The sequence below is a fragment of the Botrytis deweyae genome (assembly GCF_014898535.1).
Source record: "Botrytis deweyae strain B1 chromosome Unknown BDEW_042, whole genome shotgun sequence".
Classification (NCBI taxonomy): domain Eukaryota; kingdom Fungi; phylum Ascomycota; class Leotiomycetes; order Helotiales; family Sclerotiniaceae; genus Botrytis; species Botrytis deweyae.
This window is the reverse complement of record NW_024066249.1, coordinates 133,747-155,662: the sequence shown is the minus strand read 5'-3', so window position 1 is coordinate 155,662 and position 21,916 is coordinate 133,747. Positions and strand designations below refer to the sequence as shown.

At 44.4% G+C, this 21,916-nt stretch overlaps 6 protein-coding genes across 6 annotated transcripts; 2 read left to right on the top strand and 4 right to left on the bottom strand.

The window, feature by feature from the left end:
• Positions 1-1,071: 1,071 nt before the first annotated feature.
• EAE98_010937 (uncharacterized protein) lies at positions 1,072-3,624 on the bottom strand (the record flags this gene model as incomplete). The annotated part of the gene is made up of 1 exon (XM_038958559.1): positions 1,072-3,624. One exon carries the CDS (start codon positions 3,622-3,624, stop codon positions 1,072-1,074), a length of 2,553 nt encoding a protein of 850 aa, XP_038805073.1.
• A 1,532-nt stretch (positions 3,625-5,156) lies between these two features.
• EAE98_010936 (uncharacterized protein) lies at positions 5,157-6,284 on the bottom strand (the record flags this gene model as incomplete). The annotated part of the gene is made up of 1 exon (XM_038958558.1): positions 5,157-6,284. One exon carries the CDS (start codon positions 6,282-6,284, stop codon positions 5,157-5,159), a length of 1,128 nt encoding a protein of 375 aa, XP_038805072.1.
• A 2,259-nt stretch (positions 6,285-8,543) lies between these two features.
• On the top strand, positions 8,544-13,860 carry EAE98_010935 (uncharacterized protein; the record flags this gene model as incomplete). Its single annotated transcript, XM_038958557.1, has 4 exons — positions 8,544-8,612; positions 8,688-8,804; positions 8,975-9,175; positions 9,226-13,860. The coding sequence occupies 4 exons, from the start codon at positions 8,544-8,546 to the stop codon at positions 13,858-13,860; spliced, it is 5,022 nt and encodes a 1,673-aa protein (XP_038805071.1).
• A 638-nt stretch (positions 13,861-14,498) lies between these two features.
• On the top strand, positions 14,499-14,786 carry EAE98_010934 (uncharacterized protein; the record flags this gene model as incomplete). Its single annotated transcript, XM_038958556.1, has 1 exon — positions 14,499-14,786. The coding sequence occupies one exon, from the start codon at positions 14,499-14,501 to the stop codon at positions 14,784-14,786; it is 288 nt and encodes a 95-aa protein (XP_038805070.1).
• Positions 14,787-15,190: 404 nt separating this feature from the next.
• On the bottom strand, positions 15,191-16,639 carry EAE98_010933 (uncharacterized protein; the record flags this gene model as incomplete). Its single annotated transcript, XM_038958555.1, has 1 exon — positions 15,191-16,639. The coding sequence occupies one exon, from the start codon at positions 16,637-16,639 to the stop codon at positions 15,191-15,193; it is 1,449 nt and encodes a 482-aa protein (XP_038805069.1).
• Positions 16,640-17,577: 938 nt separating this feature from the next.
• EAE98_010932 (uncharacterized protein) lies at positions 17,578-21,235 on the bottom strand (the record flags this gene model as incomplete). The annotated part of the gene is made up of 3 exons (XM_038958554.1): positions 17,578-17,915; positions 17,975-20,908; positions 20,965-21,235. The coding sequence occupies 3 exons, from the start codon at positions 21,233-21,235 to the stop codon at positions 17,578-17,580; spliced, it is 3,543 nt and encodes a 1,180-aa protein (XP_038805068.1).
• Positions 21,236-21,916: the final 681 nt, after the last annotated feature.

The window sequence follows — 21,916 nt, the reverse complement described above, 5'->3', positions numbered from 1 at the left end:
ACCCTCATAACTCAAACATAAACATAAACACAAACCTCAACTCAATCCAGGAGCAAGAGTACATACAAAAAAAGGAGGCGAGCTCGCGAGCTCGCGGGACGATCGAAAATCCTCCCCAAGAATCCTCCCCAAAAATCCTCCCCAAGAATCCTCCCCAAAAATCCTCCCCAAACAACCAACCAAACCAAACCAACAACCAACCAACCAACCAACCAAACAAACAAACAATGCAATAACTCCACCTCCGAGACTTTATCGAAATACCTACCTACCTACCTACCTACCTACCTACCTACCCTCGAGCTACCTACCTACCTACCTAGGTATGTAAGAAAGTAAAGTAAAGTAAAGTAAATTAAATTAAATTAAATTAACCTTTATCATTATCATTATCATTGTCATTATCATTATCATTACATCTGGTAATCAAGTCTATCTATGCGTTTCTTCAACAACTCACCAACTCACAAACTCACAAACAAACCCGTGGACAGACCCGTGGGAATATTCTCCTAGCTGGAATCGCATGATTACGCGCGGGAGGATTCGACCAACACGATACTCGTATGATATGGGGGAGATAAGCTCAGGGAATGGGAATCACTCTTTTTTTTTATCTTTTTTTACTCAAATGAAAAACGAAGCATTCATTTCGTGTTAATATTGCGAGGGAATGTTATGATATCATTGCTATGCTATTCTATACCTCCTCACATCACCGTATCTCAATCTCAAGTCCCACATGGTATGCAAATGGAACCTGCACATTGCAAACTACCTCTCCGCTTATATAAAACACAAAATATCTCATCAAAAAAGTTCACATCCTTTCCAGATGGAGAACTGCTCTTGCTTTCATAGCTTGCCAAAAACTTCCCTCGTATTCCTATTTCGTACTTTTTCCATGCTGGCACTATACTTTCGCAGTAGGTAGGATATCATTTCGTAAACAAATCGTAATCTCATTTCATCCATCTCTGTAGGAGGCGTTTCCTCGTAATCTCATACTGTCATATCATTTTCATATCTTCCATAATATTGCATTCATGATTGAAAAGATGTCCTGTATTTTCAACCCTCATCTTCATCTTCTTCAACCAATGCCGGTGTTCTTCTTTCATTTCTTCGTTTTGGTCGTCTGTGTCTTGAACTGCTGATGTTACTTGCAGAATCATCTGGTGCCAATTCACTTTGCATTTCATCTTCATCCCAATCAGCTTCACTCATAAACTCGCTGCCACCTTCGGCCCAACTTGGTCTCTCGTATCCTGGTCCCAAACCTGCCGAGTAAGGACCAGGAGTACCAACAATGATTTCTGGACGACTTGTTCGTCTTGACTCTGCTGCCATAGTCAATCCGACACCACGTTCGCGAAGAGCTTTACGAACAGCCTCAGCCTTTCGATGTAAACCTTCGAATGCATCCTCAAGTGCCTCCATTCCTACATATATTTCACGCTCTATTTCAGCCAAGACAGCAATTTCAGCCTCCTCATCGTTAGAGACTGGATGCCTGTATTGTTGAGATGGAGTCGGACCACGAGAACCATAACTAGCTGACCGAGGCGAAAATGGTGTGTTATTACGAGAAGGGCCTCTCATGACTGGTGATGGTCCTCGGTAACCATTTGGTGTGGGTCCGCGAGAAGGGAATTCATCAATGACTTCGTTATCAGCTCCAGACCATAAGAATCCATCAAATCGGCCGGATATCAAAATCTCCCATTCTGATGGTGCAATGCCAGAAATTGTTGCGAGAAGATTGTGAATATGAGGATTCTTTAGTAGATATATGGCGACTTCTGGATCTCGTGGAGGAAGTGGCAATCGATACAGTCGTTGCATAGATTGTACTGTTTTAATCATGAAATCCGAGCGTGGTTTTCGTAATGGAGTAGGTGCTCGTGAAACGGGTTGTAATGTAGTGGAGCCACTAAGCAAAGCGTTGAAGAGAGGTCGGTCATGGTGGTTGAGATGAGTTAGTATAGCAAATGAAAGAGTTTCATCATCAACCTCTTGAGGAGGTGCAGATGTTGTTTCGGGGCAACTCGATAGCCACTTGTCCACCGATGCTTTTGTTTTTATGGATTGTCGTAGATAATGTTCCCGAAATTCGTCCGCTACATCAGGATCGATCTTAATAGGTGATCCAGGTCTGTGATGACCTGATATACCAAGACCAGCTAAATCATCGACTGATTTTGCACCGAGTGCTGAGAAATCAAAGGCAGGCCATTCGGGAAGATCACGTCGACCACTAACCCATTCCAAAACCTCTCCCCACGAGAGACCCCTACTTCCCTCGTGAGAATCAAGATCTAAATCCTGGCACATAACACACAAGCAACCATCAGATGATAAATCTCTAGCAAAAATATTTTCCAAGCGGTCGAGCAATCTCCTTGCAACGGAGCGATATCCAGTAGCAACTGCGAGTGATCCACTCTTATTGATGACTGTTTCGTATTGGTCCAGGATGTTGAAGTATGGTCCGAATATCTTTTGAATTTCCGCGGGAGGAGAGGACCTTGATGAATTGAGCGATTGGGAGGAGGTAGAAAGTAACGTCTTGGGAACCGGGCGGACCAATCCGCCATTTTGGAGGAGGTAATCAACGCTAGGGATGTTTAATGGTAAATTTGGGGGAGGGGGTGGTGGAGGAGGACGTGGAGAGCCATACACACTAGATTTAACAGAGGATGCATCAAAATGCATATAAGGAGATGGAGTAGATTTTATATCAGCCGCTCCTGGAGGAGGAAACTGAGGAGTCTGAGTGGGAGTTTTTGGCGAAGAATCCTGTGCCGAAGCCGGGGAGGAATCCGTATCGATATTGGTAGGCCTTCGGCGAGATGTAGGTTGTGACTGTCTTTTACCTGCCACGGATGTGACATTGGAGTCATCGTCCTCGTCATACCTTTCAGACTTTGAGGTCCGGGAACTTGAAGTCCGTATGGGTGGTGTACCAGTTTTTGATGGCCTAGATTTTGAAGATGTGGAGGACCGGTCTTCTTTCTCCTTTCTTGACGACTTCCGATGTTCCGAGCTTCGGGAACTGGGTCTTGAGGACATTTCAGAACCCTCCTCCCTGACCTTGCTCATTCTTGAAGATGTAGATTTCTGTCGGTGTGTAAATTCAGTATCTGGTGGACTGGGTGGTCTGCCTTTTGCAGAAGCTGCTCGTCTTAAGTTCTCTGCAGATCTGGATTTATTCTTCTCAGAATCGATATCTGTTGCTTCTGGCGTATAAGGTCCAGTCTTCGATTTTGCAGGTCTCTCTGACACATAGCTATTTACAGCCTCTTTACTGTAATTTTTATTGAAAGTTGGGTAGGATGATGTGCCTGGCGTAGAGGAAGTCCTCGAGAGCTCAGGAACAACATCCGCCATGGTAGTCGTTGTCACCTCCGACATGCCTTCACTTTTCTCGTCTTTCGTTTTATCCCTCTTTCGACGATGAGATGACTTGACAGGCTCTCCCGTGTCAGGATCTGTGGCCTTTGGTCTTGATTTGTGCTTTCGATTTGGATCTTTATCACTTTTGGATGATCGGTGACGCAGCTTCTCCGATGAGGTTTGCTCGTTTTCGACCTCAGGATCGTTATCGCGGTCTTTGTGAGGCATTGCTAACACGATCTTTATTATTGAGATCTAGCAGACGGCGCTTAAAACTTGATTTGTTGGCGGCGCATGTGGAGCCAAAGGCGAAATGGAACAAATTGGGCGAATGAACGGCGGTGAGGACTAAGGCTGCAACGGAATTTATGAATGAAGGTAGTAGTTGGTAAACGGTTGCTATGACATCAAACCAGGCAAGAGTACGGGTTAAGCAAGTGAGTGGAGGAGATCAAGTACGGACAGAATCAAAGGAGCGTGTAAGGCATGAGACTTTCAGAAGCTATGTCGAAATGGGGTTGAGGGCGAGGAAGGTAGTGGATCGATGACTGGGATCGATCACACGTTCATACGTTGGCAGATAGTCAGACTGTCCGAGTTATGAATGGTGATGGTTGATAGGTGAGATTGAAGTTTTGAATTTTGCCGACGTCGTGGGGAATGTTGGATTGGGAAAGGGAATGATGATTTGAATTGAGTGATTGAATGTATGAATGATTGAATTAATAATTAATTATCATGCCATATATGGTTGAATGATTGAATGATTGATTGATTGATTGATTAATTAATTGATGAATTGATTGATGAATTGAATTGATAATTGTATTCTATTCAATGTCGAATATATGTCGAATGTAATAATACCTAGGTATGTGTGTATATGGTGATGAGTTTTGTAGGGTCATCGTCTCGTCATGTCATGCGACTTTAATCGAATGTAAGGAACTCCCAGTTTACCGAGGATGGCCTATGTGTGTTGTGTTTGTGTGTGTGTATATGTGTATATGTGTGTATGTGTGTATGTATATGTGTGTATGCGTACGGAGTATGTGTGTATTGAACTGTCCAAATAATTGGCGGCAAGAAGGCAAGAAGGATAATAGCAGCCCAATGTCATCTATCATTATTATTAGACGGCAATGCAGCACGCCTAGCTTTCTACGGCCAAGATGTAAGGTTTGAGGGGAAAAGCATCAATCAGATGAGCATTCAAAAATAGATTGAGATGATCGCCCAAAGGTTTAAGTAAGGCTCTGTGCCGTAGATATGAGTTTTTCGATCTTCTTGTATCTATGAAGCTAGTTTTTGTATTAGATGTTGCTTGCCTACCTCGCGGGTGACAGGAAAAATGGCACACACAAATTCGTAATTCTCATTCAATGGAACAACACCTCTCTTTCAATTGATTCAACACCACCACTTTTTATATTTATAATAAGAATAATATGGTAGTTTTATTAATTCGATATCAGAGATTAATTCTATATAAGTTTTATGATTCTAAGTGCAATATTCGTAGAATAATTCATTACGGAAGATCGACTCGCTTCCATTGACAGAGACTTTTAAATTCGCTATATTCAGAGCTTTAAGATTCAGTATAAGATAAAAAAATTAATATCGATGCTATATAGGGTACTGTTTTGAGTGATATAATTATATAATTGATATAAGGTAGTGTTGTGGTTCAATTCCCTCTGAAAGTGAGTTGTTTCGAGGGGGAAACCACTCTAAAAACCACCCTTTTGACCACCTTTTCACCACCCAGTGAGCTGTCCTTTCATTTTAATAACATCCCTAAGCCTCTGAGGCATAGTATCTACTAGTTTATTGATATGTTCAATAGTAACTTGCTCCCAACCCTCATTTATAAGCTCCCGCATGGTTGTATCGTCCCAATGGGCATGCCTCCGAACGACTTGTTTTGGGATTTGCCAGATATTTTCGATGATTGAGAGATCAGGACTATCATGACAGTTTTGATAGGTTTCTAAACTATGATCTCTCTTCCATTTCTTCACTATATTGTCCTTCTTGCCCCCATAGCCGTGTCCTGAATCACCATCTTCCTCGAGTACGAAATCCTTCGATACAGCTAACCATCGCTTTACCTCCCCATCCAATATAGTATCGACATAAACCTTATGGGACAACTTGCCATTCCGGTTCCCAGGAACATCGTAATATATAAGATTGCTCTTAAAGTTGTAGCCCACTGCCGCCCAGCAGTGTTGCTTATTGCGGTGTTCCTCCTTTTCTACCCCTCTGAGCTGAATACACTCAGGACAGAGCCTCTGGCCTAGCTTTCTAATGATCCTATACTTTCCCTCAGGCCCGAAACCCCAATGACACTCATCAGAGAACCTAACTCTTCTCCAATCCTCCGGATTAGGGTATTTAGCTAGCATATCGCGGGCAAATTGGAGTCTAGCGGCAGCTGTTCTCTGTGTAACCCATCCCTTGCAACAAGCTATACATTTTCGATATCCCATAGATCCCATAGCTCGTGCAATAGTCCTTCCGGATTGGTCTAATCCACATGCCTCTCCCAATTGCTTCCAATTGAGGGATCTAGCCTCAAAACCCTCCGTTTGGATCATGATCTCCATAGCACGTATATCGCGAGGAGTAAGGGTTTTTTTTGCTCCTCTAGTCTCTTTACGTACTGTAGAATCATGTAGACGCCTTGGATCGCGATCATGCCAATGTCGATATCCGGTGCGAGGTGCGACATTGTAGGCCCTGAATACTCGAGCTTTGAAAGTAGTGACAATTCCATCAGCTATTCCATCAAGCATAGCCTGGGTTTTAGCTTTAACAGGGGTTCTATTATGCTGTTGGGGATACGTTTTATCCTCATAGCGATCGCGGCGAGTTGATACCATTATGTTGTGATTTAATAATTAATTTTGAAGTTGTGGTAATTGACGTGAATTGAGGTTAAAAGGACACGTGTGCCATTTTTCGTGTCACTCGCGAGCCTACTTGCTCTATGTGATATACAGAAAGTAAGAGAACATATCTGAGTGAGTAGAGTAGGTCGGTAGTATATGTGACTGTAACGGTGATTATGATAAGGTATCTTTGTCTACGGAAGATAGATGATACTCTTTCTCTGTATATCCTCTTGTTTGAGCTGGCAGACAGATGTCTAGGTACTTGCACGGGAGAATTCCAATACTTTACACAGCAGTTTCCTTGACTTGACATTTCCGTATAATTAAACCCAATTATCATATTTTCTACTCGACTGTCGAAAATACTAGGTAGTTAGTTACCTGAGTAGTTCAGTTGAGCCTTACAATTAACATCAATACCTAAGGTTCAACTTTGTCAAAAACACCATTCAGACATAGCCCTACCATTTGACAGCCATCAAGTATCATGTCTCGCACCGTTTCCATCCTCAACCTATGAACCCAACTTCTAGCCCGAGCTGACAGACAGCGGAGGAGTCTAGACAGCAGAGCCCCGACAGCAGACCGCAGAGCAAAAGAAAAGATGAATGGAACGAGAAAGAAGAGAAAATAAATGGCTGGGGCATCCTTTCCTCCATAATTTCCGATTATCATCTCGGATCCATAGAAACCATTTATCTTTTGGCTCTGGAGTCTGTACTCCGTCCATAGACCATACAACCTTGCTCACTCCATACAATACAGAGGAATAAGTATGCAGTACCATTGCTCTGTATGGCAATGTACAGTATGCACAACAACTAATTATTATTCACCATTATATCATGTACATATCTACGAGTACCTACCATGGATATCAAGGTCGATAGATGTATTCCGTACGAAGTATAGACATACAGTGAGTGTATAAGATCATCTCTTATGCCGACGGGAAGCTTAATTAGATGGAGTCCTATATTGGTACTTGGTACGCAGCAGCAGCAATAATCCATGATGATAGATGTTCCTCTGTGGGGAGTTGGCACTTCTTATGGAAATCGGATTGAAATCTTATTGAAATCTTTTCCACTCTTATGAGTCTTATCAGCATCAGTGGGGAAAGCGAAGACTCAGACCTTCAGAAGACTCCAAAGAGGTTTCCACTGGCTTCTCATCAGGAATGTATCGTCTATCATCTGTTGTCTGTCGTCCATCATCTATGAAACAAGAGATATCAACTTATTATTATAATCCATACCTAGCTAGGCATACACATACATATACATCCATATATACTTCGTACACACGCACACGCACACATACACACATACATACCTACACAAACCACACATCCATACTAAGTCCACACCACCCTTCACCGCCTTAATAACACTTTTTCATAATTGGTTCATCCGGATTCTCGAAAGGAACGGTGAAGAACCCTTTCGCCCAACTTTGAGTCAAAAGAATACCTACTTCGTACAAAGTAACAACCTTGGAAAGCAGCAACTCCATACCATTTATCACTATACCCGATCTTATCAAAATGAAAGGAACTGGTGGCCGCATTCTGGCCCTTTCATTAAGTTTCATACCACCCCCCCCCCCCAAGCACTTCCCTTCCCCCCTCCCCCCCTCGACCTTCACACACACAAAAAATGACTTCTACCCACTTATGAAGATTCATCCATATCCACTCCATTCAACCCTACCTTCATTTTGTATAACAATCTGATCAAAAGAGGCGATGGCGTTCAAAGCACGAACCGTATTATTCCCCAGTCATGCCAGTCATGGACTTGCTCAACTTGCTCACCTTGCTCACCTTGCTCACCTTGCTCGACTGGTTCCAATTCAATTTGCTTTGTTGGTTGATGCTCATGATGAACCCTGTTGACATGTCAACTTCTGACAGGGGAATGTTTTTCCTGCATGTGTTGTATGCGATTTGTCCCCAAATCTTCTGGTCTCTGCCTTTTAGCTTGCCCTTTTCTTAATCCAACCTATTATCATTCATATTCTTTCTTTTCTCTCGCCTTTCACGGCATGCTGTTCCGTAATCCATCATACTTCGTACGTGTAACTGCCTACCTAATGAATGCAGCTCTAGAGTTTGCAATTTAGATTTCATCCAGTCTTGAAATCCACTCACTGTCTTTTGTTACAGAATCCATACAAAGTGATAATACAAATATCTTCACAGGGGTACATGTGCTTGATGCACCTCAGTCACGCCCTCGACACATTATGGACCAGATGTCAGATTCAGCCCAGGATACGCAAACACCCAACACTCCAGAGTTATTGAGTGACGAGGTGAGGCTTCACTCTTATATCATCAATTTGTTTGTTTTTTATACATTCCGACTTGATCTAATTGTTCCTGTACAGCTTAAATATCATTACATTAGTTCACCGCCATCATCAATCTCCACAAACACGCATGATATCTCGCGCGCAAGGTATCACATGAAAGAGCTCGAGACTTTTGCAGTGAGGGTCGAAGAGGTAAAAAAAAAAAATCCCATCTATAAGAATTCGTATCACGGACCATCATGTTTCCTTTTTGTTTGTTACGCAGGTCCTTTCCTTTCATGTCTGGTCACTTCTGTCCTCGTACACCAATAACTTTTCATATCTTATCTGCTCTATACGCAAAATGCTAAAATCCAATGAAGGCTGCTGCGAGGGCTTTCCCCAATCGTGGCCGGTCACGTTATGCCGAAGTTTTAGTTGTCTTGATAAAGTGGGAGGAGAGTGATATAGATGCTCAACCAGAGTTCAATGCTTTGCGTTCCATGTTCGAGATATGTTATGGCTTCACTACCGATACTTGGACGATCCCGTCGACACATTCACATAACAAACTTATGTTGCAGGCAAGCTACCTTCTTCCACTACCGCTTAATATCACCCTGACATGCAACAGGCAGTAAATTATATCGAAAAGCATGGGACGGATGACAATCTTATCATCATTTACTATGGAGGTCATGCGGTCATTAACAATTCTCGACAAACTACCTGGTCTTGTACTCAAGACATTTCCCATGCTTCTGTGCGCTGGTCCGCCATTCAAAGTGTTTTCGAAGAGTCAAAGTCGGATGTGCTTTACCTGTTGGATTGTTGTTCTGCTCCAGGTGCAGCGCCGTCAGATGGACCCGGTGTCATCGAAACGATTGCTGCCAGCGATTTCGAAACATGGGCGCCAGGTCCAGGTCGCCATTCATTTACTAATGCCCTTCTTCACGTCTTGGATGACTGGATGCACCGGCCTTCGTTTTCGGCGGCTATGCTTCATAGTGAGATTCTTTCTGTCCTTAAACACGAAAAGCTCAAGGAAAGTCAACATAGCGATCCACACAAACAAGAAAATAAGAAGACCCCCATTTACATACTCGCTTCCGAGGATCCCAAGTCCCTAAGCATTGAGATATGCCGACGCACAACGCCAGGCAATAGCTGGGCTGGTACCTTGTCTCCAGGAATCGCGGAAGACATTTACTCTCCAGAGAATTTGCATGGACTGACACCGGAGGGAAAGTTAGCCGTACCACACGTGCTCATATCCATTGCGTTAGAAGAAAACCAATTAGTAGATGTGGAGGCTTGGCACAAATGGATTAAGCAATTTCCAGCGTTGGCACAATTTGCTCTTGTGGAAGGAGTATTTGCGAGCCATTCCACCATCATCCTTCTTTCTCTGCCAGTGTTAATCTGGGATATGCTCCCAGAAAATTTAGCAGTATCTTTCGTGGCATTTGTAGAATCTAGAAACCTTCTATCCCAAATATCTGAAAAGTTGGGCGTGGAAGTTTCGAAACAGCAACAACCGAAGGAATTCCGAGGTAGACCTGATTCCGATACGCTTCAGATACCACCCCCACTCCCTCTCATTCAACAAATTGAACAAGCTCTCCACAAACAAAAACAACAAACAATGAAAGATTGGGAAACCCATTTTCAAAAGGAGAAGGTTCGTCTTGAAGCAAAAGTTCAAGATGCGCGTGATGACGCCCAGAAGAAAGAACTTGAGTTTTTGCAAGAGAGAAATACATATAGAGAGCTTATGGAAAGGGATATGAAGGAAGTCAAGAAGGAAAGTCAGGTTATAAAGGAGGAAGCGAGAAGAGCCTGGGAGGAGCTGGGTCGGTATGAGCATGAAGAAAGAGAAAGGACGAGATTGCTTAGAGATGGTCAACCAATCACTATAGGTGGAATTCAAGTTATTCCCATGGGCGAGACAGATGAGAAAGATGATAGAGGACGTATTGTTGGGGATGTAGCTGCTTGGGTGGGAGGCGTCAAATCCGAGACGTCCCAGACGCCTAGAGGACGAGAGGGTTCGAGAGCAAGAGGGCCTCCAGATCTTCTACATGAGCGACAATATCAAGAGCTCGAGGCTACTCACATCGCGAGACCGGAAAACTCAACGAAACGCCCTCACGAAACTCATCCTAACCATTCTGTTGACCCAAAATCACCCATCCACCACGAAAATGGCGATATACCTTTTGATGTTTCCATACCTCGTCCACCGCCAGGATTAGTCAAGCCAAAATCCAATGCGTCTCATTCAAGATTCAAAGATGAGAAGAGCATTGCTTCATTCAAATCTATCGCTAGCGGAGTACTATCGCCGCCAGAGAGCGTTGTTGCGAGTGATGAAATAGACGAGTCGACCCACGAGGAATACGAAAGTGCCTTGAGTGGCGGTGATGAAGATGGATTCGGTAGGGGAGATCGTGGGTCGGTAGATTTTCTTCAAGAATTTCTTGACGCAGGAGATGATGCTCCTTGGAATCTTCCGCGACAAAGTATGATTGATGGTGATGTCACATTACCTCAAGACAACAGAGAGAAGGAAAACAAGCTACCCGAGAAAGTTCTTGATCCGGATCAAATCACGCTTGAACCCAAATCGTACAGGTCTCGGAGTAAACACGAGCCCATAAAGTCGAAAGAGCCGGAGCCTACGGCTCTGCTTGATTGGGAGAGACGCGGAATGCAGCAAAAGTTGGCAGAGCATGCTCTGCCAAGACCTAACGCCGAAACAACATTAGAGCCTACTAGCCCTGAACCTACAAAGGTCAAAGATGTGGACCCCTTCACTTTACAGGTTTTGGAGAAGGGTATACCGCAAGAAGTCGTTGAGCGTGTTTTACCAGAACAAGTTACTCCACCTCGTAAAAGTCTTGATCTCGCTTCCCGGACAGATGATGTCGGACCATTGACATTACAAGCACTTAAAACATATGAAAAATTACAAGAGGAGATGGAAACGCATCAAGCTACAAGACGTCCAGAACGGCCAGAGCGACCAGTGGAACATATTCCTAACAGACTTTCTCACATAACTGAAAGAGATGGCGATTGGGAACCAAAGACTCCTGGGAAAGTAAGCTCGATAGGAAGTCCACAATCAAAGCGTAGAGACGAAAAGGTTGGGGATAAAAAGGCACTGGCTGCAGTAGAAGAGGCTATCAAGAAATTAATCATCCCCGAAATGGAAGAGTTGAAGAAGGAGCCAGAGATGACAAGAAAGAATTCAGACGGTTCTGGCCGAGTTCCTTGGGACAGTGATGAGAAGAGTGTAGGAAGGACTGAATCAGTTAAACATGGCAAAGGTAAAAGCAGCACAAAGAAAGCATTCGAAGCGGTTGAGGATGCTATCAAGAAGGAAGCCGAGGCATTGAAGAAGAAGGAGGAGGAAGAAGAGGAGATGGAAGCTTTGAGGAAATTGAGGAAAGGCCAAAAAGAAAAGAAACGCAAGGACGAAGAAAAGGACAAGCCTAAACGAGATGGAGACGATAAAGATGCCGCAAAAGTATCTTCCGGTCGTGATATGGAACCCAATGCTCCCATTCTCTTGGAGCAAAAGCATGATGGCAAAGAAGTATTGGTGGATGGCGAAAGAGCACTTTCGGCAGTCGATGATGCAATCAGAAAACTGATAGCTCCAGAGCTCGAGGGGCTTAAGCGAACGGAGTCTCATAAAAGTCACAAGAGCCATAAAAGCGCAAAAGGTCAAAGGCACGAGAAATCGAAGATGAATGAGAGCACAAATCAAGAGCCACTTCCAAGTCGTGATGAATCTCCAGTGAAGGAAAAATTGGAAAAAGGACATCACAGACAACACTCAGTTCCAAAAATCGATGATGCTCCGTCGAAAGAGGTAAAGGAAACGAATGGCAAGGCACAGAAGTCATCACATGTTGATCAGCAGAAGGAAGGAGAGATGAACTCAAATGCACCTCTTGCAAAGCAAAAGAGTGATAGAGGGCTTTGGTGGATGGAAAGAAAGCCTCCCAGCCATCAACGAGAGGAACTACCCCGGGAACAGTTACCATCGTCATCGTACTCGCAGAGAAACAAAGGCAAAGCTCAGGATGTTCCTCTAGACCCTGTTCCCACTCCACCTCTCGATTTATCACCAGAAGCAGAGGACAAACATGAGATGAGAATCTTACCTCATGAAATTGATAATCAGACTTGGAAAGGATTTAAGTTTGCCAACCGAGATGTAACACCCTCAATGTCTTCTCTACCAACTGCTATACCTCGATCGAGCCTCAATAATAGTACGCTCCCATCCAGCCCTAACAACCCATGGTCTCACTCTGAAGGTTCATTTGGCACTATCTTCCCACCTCGTACCTCACTAGACTACTCGCGCGATCCACGCATGTCATTAGACTTTTCACGCGGCGACTCACCTCACAGTCAGCCCTCAGGCTCTTCAACCAGTAATCACAACGTCTACAGCCAATTCCCACCACTGCCAGAAGATCGCGAACGTCCTTTATCTACGCCCACAATTCCAACTCCCCTTGCTAGAGCCCCTTCACCACCTTACCAGCATTCTCGCTTCAACGGAAACCACAACCCTAACAACCCTTACTCTCAATTCGCGCAATTTGAACAATCCCTTTCAACACCCACTCTCCAAAGAATCAATACTGGCTCGTCCTACCACTCTCTAGACGACACAGCGCGCAGCATCCACAACGTCCCGATGACCACATCCGCCGCTCGCAGCATCCACAATGTCCCCATCACGAGCCATCCTCTCAACAGCCATCCACTCACCAGCCACCCCATCCCCTCTCTCGCACCCGTCTTCGGCCCCTCAACCTACAACCAACATCAGCACCAACACGCGCCCATCTCCGCCGTCGACCCCACCTCCAACCCCAAACACTCCTTCACCTTCACCACCGCCCCCCACTCCTCCACCCACCAATCCCCTCCTTTCTACCCCGCCGAACTCCCCGCCTTTCCCCACTCCCTCCCCCTCTCCCGCTCAAACTCAAATTCCAACCCGCAACCCCCGCGACATCTACAAGAGTGGGAACGAGGTGAGAGAGGTAGACTCTCGACCCAAATCCCTCAAGCAGCGTATCTCACCCAACCGTTACCCTCGCCCTCGCCCTCGGAAACGGAAACCCTGTTGAAGAAATTGATACTACCCGAGTTGGAGACGATGGAGAAGGGCGAGAGGGCGAGGAGGGAGGAGGAGGAGAGGAGTAGGAGGGAGTGGGAGAGGGAATTTGGGATTCTGTGAGGGGAGAGAAAGGGAAGAGAGAAGAGAAGAGAAGGAAGAATGAAATTGAATGATAGAATTATTAATTAGGTAGAGGGAAAATTGTCATAGCTTGGGATAATACAGAAAGAAACGAAACGAAACGAAACGAAACAGCGCAGCCCGTGGACAGGAGAGAAAGAGAGGAGCAGGAAAGAGGGGGAGAGAAAGAAGGAAACATAATAATTGTAAATATTCATCACTACCTATCTAATAGTTTTTAATCGCGATTCATTTCCTTTGGTTTGCGGGTTATGTTTATATGTATGTATCTACCTAGTAGCTCTCTAGCTCTCTAGCTCTCTAGCTCTCTAGGTCCCGAGGTCACGAAGGATGGTTAGTCGAGTGACTGAGTGAGTGAGTCAGTGAGTGACTGAGTGAGTGTGTGTATTTGGAATTTGACTTTGAATTGGTTTTCGATTTTCGATTTTCGATTTTCGATTTTCGATTTTCGATTTTCGATTTTCGATTTTCGATTTTCGATTTTCGATTTTCGATTTTCGGTTTTCGGTTTTCGATTTTCGATTTTCGATTTTCGATTTTCGATTTTCGATTTTCGATTTTCGATTTTCGATTTTCGATTTTCGATTTTCGGTTTGCGGTTTGCGGGTTGGATTTGGATGTGGATTTGCGGGTTGGATTTGGATTTGGATTTGGATTTGGATTTGGATTTGGATTTGGATTTGGATTTGGATTTGGATTTGGATTTGGATTTGGATTTGGATTTGGATTTGGATTTGGATTTGGATTTGGATTTGGATTTGGATTTGGATTTGGATTTGGATTTGGATTTGGATTTGGATTTGGATTTGGATTTGGATTTGGATTTGGATTTGGATTTGGATTTGGATTTGGATTCGGATTTACATAATTTGGAGTTGGTTATACGAGTCGTTATACGAGTCTAATTAGTTTAATACATATCATTTATCATCATTCATCAGTATCAGTATCATCATCACCACCACCACCATGGCAACAATTACAGTTGGATCCTTAAAAAAAAGACAAAAGTTATTTGAAAATGTAATCTAGTATTCGTCACTCATATGATATCTGTCTGTATTTCGTGCTCCCTTATGCTAAACGATACCCAGCTCGTAGATTGATTGAGAAAAAAAGAAGAAGAAAAAAAAATGGGATATGCAAATCCACTACTTCTCCTTTCTCATGCTGCTCATCCCGCAAGTTTCATCAAATCATCATCTACTCCAATCCGCCTATTCCGTGTTCAACGAGTAAGCATTTTCTTCTTTCTTTCTTTCCTTCCTTCCTATCTATCTATACCTCCTCTCCTCTCCTCTCCTCTCCTCTACGAAATCAAAATCTTAATCTCCTCAGCCGTCAACCCAAAGATATGCAAAAGATCCAACATGCTTTCACCATTCAACCTAGCCTGCGCCTCCATCTGCACCACGGGTTTAGCATTCCACGCCACGCCCAAACCCGCAACTCCCATCATCAACAAATCATTTGCGCCATCGCCCATGGCGACCACCTGATCCAGCGCCACATTTTCCTTCTTCGCAATCTCCAGGAGCAAATCGCGTTTCTTTTCCGCATTGACAATGGATCCGAGAACTTCGCCCGTCAATTGATTGGTGCGAGGATCCGATTCGAGCGTATTTGCAAATGCGTAATCGATTCCCAAGTGATCCGCGAGCCATTGTGTCAATGGGATGAATCCTCCCGACAACACTGCAGTTTTCACACCCATTCTCTTCAATGCCCGAATGAGTTCCGCAGCACCTTTGGTGGGTGTGATAACGCTTCTCAATTTCGTAAAGATATCTGCATCGACTCCCTTCAACAACTTTGCGCGTTCACGAAGCGAGGCCGAGAAATCTAATTCGCCATTCATCGCGCGTGCGGTAATGGCAGATACGGCATCTTCGACGCCGATCGAAGCAGCGATTAAATCGATAACTTCTTGTTCGATAAGTGTAGAATCCATATCGAAAACCACAAGGCGTGGATAACGTCGGAGGACGGTATCATGTTGAAGAATGACGTCGACATTCCATTCGCGCTCAAAGCGATAGAGAAGTTCGTGTTTGCGCAAATCTTGGAGGTCAAGATATGTGGGATCGGGAATGGGAGAGAATGTGAGTTCGACGATGGATGGATGTTCGGGGTTGTCGAGACAGCGATGGGATGAGGAGAGAAAATCGGAACCGGATCGGCTCGGCAGGGATTGAATGAGGTGGAGGAAGGATGTAAGACAAAGCTGCGAGATGTAGCTTCCGTAGAGATGATCGAGCGGTTCTGGATCGGGTGGTGGAGGCTCGAGGGGGAAGTTGGAGAGTGTGCGGACAGGAGCAAGATTTGGTGGGATGGCGCGGGAAGTAGATGTCACCGAGGATCTGGAAGGGGAGGAAGCTGGTGAAGGAGAGCGATCGGGTGGATAGTCGGTGACTGAAACACGAGGAGATTTTGTTTTGTAAATAAGTGTTGCGATCATTCGGTCGGAAATTGTATTTGGCGCAGGTTGACAATTTGCGTGTGACAAGGTGTGATTGAGTCCGCTGTCAACAATCTTTGGAGGATGTTGTGGAGAAGGGACTCCATTGAATTGAGTGAAAGATTTGGTAGGAGATGAAAGCGCGCTACCTTGAATACCTTCAACTATGCTATCTATACCGTGATGGCCATCTTGTTGTGGAGGACGATATTGTTGATGTTCTTGAAGATAGGAACGACTGCGCATGTTATTGCCTAAGCTGGGACGTCCAGTTCTTGCTGATGCTTCATTTTCAGCCATCTTGCTTAAATTTGAGAGGCGTTGAATATATTTCCTCTACCTAGGTAAATATTTGACCCTTAGTTGAGAAGTTGTAGTTAAGAATCAATTTGGTTCGTTCTGCGAGGGATTGATTAGAGAAGTGGGGGTGAAAGCAGCCTTTCATTTGTGCGGAGGGGTATTTAGTGTTTTTGTATTTCGAGCACTACTCGAGTAACTTTTATCTGATCCGAGGTCATTCCGATGAAATGCAACCCAATGAGCCCAATGTACCTGACTATCCTTCTGACTATCTCGAGACTACCAAACATATATGTGATCATCACAAGTTTCCAAGTCTTTACTCTGCTCAGTGCTTTATCAGAATAAAGCGGTCACGGCGCTTCGATGGAAAGTGGATTGAAACAATGTTATGATGGTTCACTTATATTTATACACAGGTATTTATTCAATTTGCAAAAAGTTAAAATGAGGGAAACGAGTTCCCTAAGATTTTGAAGAGCAATCAAGCACTGCCGGTGTCACTCAAAAGCAAAACATATTTCATCATCTATTGAAGCGATACTTAACTGCATCGCATCAGCACCTATATCTCACATACCAAACATCAATAAAATGAGAACATTGATCTGATATGTTATTTTCTTTATCTTTATGTAGCTATTTCATACAACCTTGCCGAATAACTAACTTCTCTCATAGCTCATTTTTGTTTGGGTCATAAAAGCACCATACAGTAAATGAAGCTGATATGCATTAATTGACACGATAGTCATTTTGAATCTTGCCTTCCTTCATCCATACATAGAAGAAAAAGTTCGTAATAAAGAAAGAAAATTAAGATAGTGAAAGAAAACATGTGTTTCGATTGAAAATACAATCAAAATGTCAAAAAGAAAGCAAGTCTAGAAGCGAAAATTTGTGTTTGAGCTCAACGCTCCGTGTATTGTACTCGATTCTTACCAGAACCAACGGCGAACACTATCAGCATCTCTATTCTGATGCTTTCTACCCCATGATCCCCAGCCATAATAATTTGGTGGAGGTGGTGCGTAGTATGGTGGAGGTGGCGGAGCATAAGTTGGTGGTGGAGAATAGGTAGTGGTTGGAGTGGGAGCATTTGTAGAAGGTGCAGCACTTGAAGAATCTGTGGATGAGATTGAAGAACCAGAGTCAGAAGTTAAAGCCGATGAGATGATGGCAGAAGAATTGGTGCCAGCATATGTGCCGGTCGAAACCGATGTTGCAAATGTGGATGGTGTCGACGTTACCAACGTAATCGACGTGCCAGAGTCACCTTCAAAATAGTATTAGCAAAATTTCAAAACACTCGGATCATCATTTATTTCAGCTTACCTGAGGACGAAGACGTGGTAGGGGAAGCTCCAGTGCTAGTATTAAAGGGGCCTGTTGCTGAATACGAAGATAACGAGGTGCCTACGGATACTTGGCTGGAAGTGGATCCAATAGGATCGTAAGTACTGGCAGATGAGGTTGGATTTACCGAAGTTGCATTACCAATACTGGTAGGGCTACCAGAGACAGATGATTGGTATGAGCTTGAGACCGGTGAGGTTCCTGATGGTCCAGTTGGTCCAGCAGTTAAGGTTCCGTTTGAAGAGGTTGGATATGGAACTGACGATGATAGGCCAGAATCAGTACTCGAACTTCCTGTTCCTAAAGGTGCTGTGCCAGTGCTCAAGACAGATGTAGTTCCAGCTGGTCCACTAGTCAGAGTACTGTTTCCTGAAGCTGGATATGGAGCCGATGACGACTGGCCAGAATCACTGCTGGATATTGGCGAGGTTCCTGTCGGTGCGGTTGGTCCACTAGTCAAAGTTCCATTGGAAGGGGTTGGGTATGGAACTGATGAAGATAATCCCGAATCAGCGCTTGAGCTTCCTGTCTCTAGAGGTGCTGTACCAGTGCTTGATGGTGAACTCCCGGTCCCAAAAGACGTGGATGTAGCTGCACCTCCTGTACCTGTGCCTAGTGGCGGAAGGGTATAATTTCCATAGGGATAAGGTTGGTAAGGTTGGGAAGATGCCGGCGAAGTGCTGATGCTGCCTGAGACGCTTGATGATGGTGAGCTTCCAGTGCTAAGTGGTGCAGAAGTAACAGAAGTGAGACCACCAGATATTGAGGTACCTGGATTGGTGGGTCCTGCTGTTGCTGTACTGTTGGAGATTGGATATGGAGCAGAAGATGGAAGCGACGAAGTGATTCCACCTGATACATCAGAAGAAGATGGGTAGCTCCCTGAGCTTGAAACACCGGTACTTGATTGGACACCTCCTGATACAGAGCTTAGACTTCCTGTTCCTGTTCCAGATCCAGTTGGACCATTTGTATACGAAGTACTATTTCCATAAGGATAGTATGGAACAGATCCAGCAGAAGAGCTAATGATACCAGAGACAGAAGACCCAGAGGTACCGGTTCCTAATAAAGAGGAAGTGGGTGCAGACCCTGTACCAGCTGGACCAGTAGTTGTTGAAGCATTATTACCCGTTGGATAAGGAGCACTGGCAGATGAGCTAGAGCTGATACCACCCGACACACCTGATCCTGTAGGTCCAACAACTCCACTTGAGGTAGATGTCGAGTTGAGTGGGTATAGAGGAGTGGATGATGGAGTTCCTGTTGACAGAATACTGCTTCCAGATGGGCCGGAAGATAATGGCGCAGTACCGAGGTAAGTTGAGCTGGCTAAACTGGTCGAATTTGTGTACAAAGGTGCCGATGCACTCGAACTTGAAATGCCGCCAGAGATACTTCCACTAGAAAGACCAGTTCCAGTTTGATAAGGATTCGTAAATGGTGCAGTCCCTGAAGAAGCGATTGTAGTTGTTGGAGATGATCCTGATGTCGAATTTGCATAAGGGGCACTACCACCATTTGAGCTTCCAGGTGCCGATACTGAGATACCACCAGATGGAGTGAATGATGAAATCCCAGAAGTTAGAGGACCGGTTGCTGAAGCTGAAGTATTTGTGTATGGTCCTGCAGATGATGAACTAGCAGAAACATATGTTGATGAGCTAATTGGACCGACAGGAGTGGATGAATTTCCAGGCGTGGAAGGTGGGCTGGTAGAGGTCGCAGGCGCAGATGTTCCAGACTCTGTATTCGATACTCCTGAAGTGTAGCTGGGATTACTTGAGCTTTCACTTGGGGTTGTATCTCCAGAGGTAGTAGTAGTGCTGGCAGAAGGAGCGGTTGTTGTCTCACTCCCTGATGGGTTAGGAGTCGTCTCGCCTCCCTGTGGAGTCGATGTCGTCTCACCGCCAGATGGGGAAGCTGTTGTCTCACTTCCTATCGTACTCGGAGTGGTTGTCGCCTCATTTCCTGGTGAAGTGGTTGTTGACTCGCCACCTGGCGCACTTCCTGATGGCTGGGTCGTCTGACTTCCAGAAGGTACAGTGATGGTAGGTGTGATGGTGTAGGTCTGTGTATTAGTCACCGTCGAGCCTAAACTTCCAGAACTAGGGATAGAAGAACTTTGGCTAGCAGAAGATTCTGGACCGGTAGGTAATGAATACGAAGAACTTTGAGCTCCAGAAGAAGTTGGTGCACCACTTGTTGGGGATGTGCTTTCTGTTCCTGCTTGTGTCGAAGATGTGCTGCTACCGACATTTCCTGGAGTAGTGGCGGCACCAGTATTCAAACATGAACACGCAGATGAGATCCTTGAAGGTGAATCATGGCATTGTGAAACATATGTTGGAAGATCTGCAGTGGCAGTATTTTCTGACAAAGTATATGTAGCACAAAATGGTCCAACAATGGAAGAAGATCGAATGAATTCGCGGAGACAATTGTCATGATTGCAGTGATCAGTAGTGGTTGTACTTGGGGTGGTAGAAGAATATTTCGATGAAGTGATACCAGAGGGTTCATACGTTCCTGCCGATGTTATTGGCGAACTACCATTAGACTCCGAAGGAGTAGTATCTGGTGCTCCAGATGTTGTTGGCGAGCTTTCACTATAATTTGAAGAAGTAGTGTCTGTTGCTCCAAGTGTTGTTTGTGAAATTCCATCAGATTCCGATGATATGGCCCCAGTTGCTGAAGCAGAAGTTCCTGAATCATAACTTGAAGCCGAAGCCGAGTCCGTTGAAGAACCCTCTGTAGCAGAAACCGAAACCGTGATTGTAGAGTATGCAACAGTAGAAGAAGTAACAACAGAAGGTTCAACCGATCCTGAACCAGTATACAAACTAGCAGGAGAAGTACCGGTGGAAAATATGCCACTGACAGAAGAACCAGAGACGGAAGCCGTAGCAGAACCTGGCTCAATTAGTATATGATTAATCAAGATTGAAAAGGAAGATCAAAAAACTGACCAATTTTAGTGCTGGAAGATGAAGTCTTCTCGGGATCAGCGGTTGTGACTGGGTTTATGGTGAAGGTAGGCTGAGGTCCATATCCATATGGCGTATAGCGATCTTGAATACCCTCTGCTCTCTCATAGATTGTATAATCTCGAGGAGCAAACACGTCCGCATTGGCATTACGAAGGTGAGGTTGAAGCCATTGTGGCAGAGCTCGAGCAGCAGGAACTAACGCGAGAAGAAAAGCGCTGGACGCAAGTCTAGCTGAAATATTGATTTTCATCTTGATCTATATGAATAAGATATAATTAGTGACGACCTAAGAAAAATCAATTGATTCCAGAGGAGTAGGAAGACTTCTGTGAAGTAGGAAAAGATATGGGAAGATAATTCATACCTGAGGTCGATCTATCACTTGATTTTATTGACGAGGAGGACAAACGAGTGTGATTTCGCAAAAGCGGGTATTAAAAGGAGATTGTAATGAGATGAGTAGGACAACTCAATCCGTATTATAGGATGTCTCTCAAATAAATTGAAGTATTAAAGACAAAGACCGGAAAGCCAATTCAAAACAGCTGAATCTCGAGGGAGATGTGATAAGAGGAGAAATTATGAGAGGAAGGAAGAGAGGATGAGATGAGACGAAAAAGAATTGTGGCATGGGAAGTGAAAGGTTGAAGTACATGGAAAGATATAAGAGAAGAAGGGAAAAAGGGAAAAAGGATAAGCGCACTAAGGTGAAAGGCGAAAAGATCAGAATGCCTTATCGATCACGGTACCCAATAGTAGAAAGGTTTCAATTTGAACGCAATGATGCAACAAATACGATACCTCCCTCCCTCGTACCTACTTAGATAGACAGTAGATGCCCATTGAACTATTCTCGGCAACTCCTTGATTCCGATTCGACTCGATCCACTTCCCGTCTCCAGGAAAAGAAAGAGCCAAGGTCAACGGTACG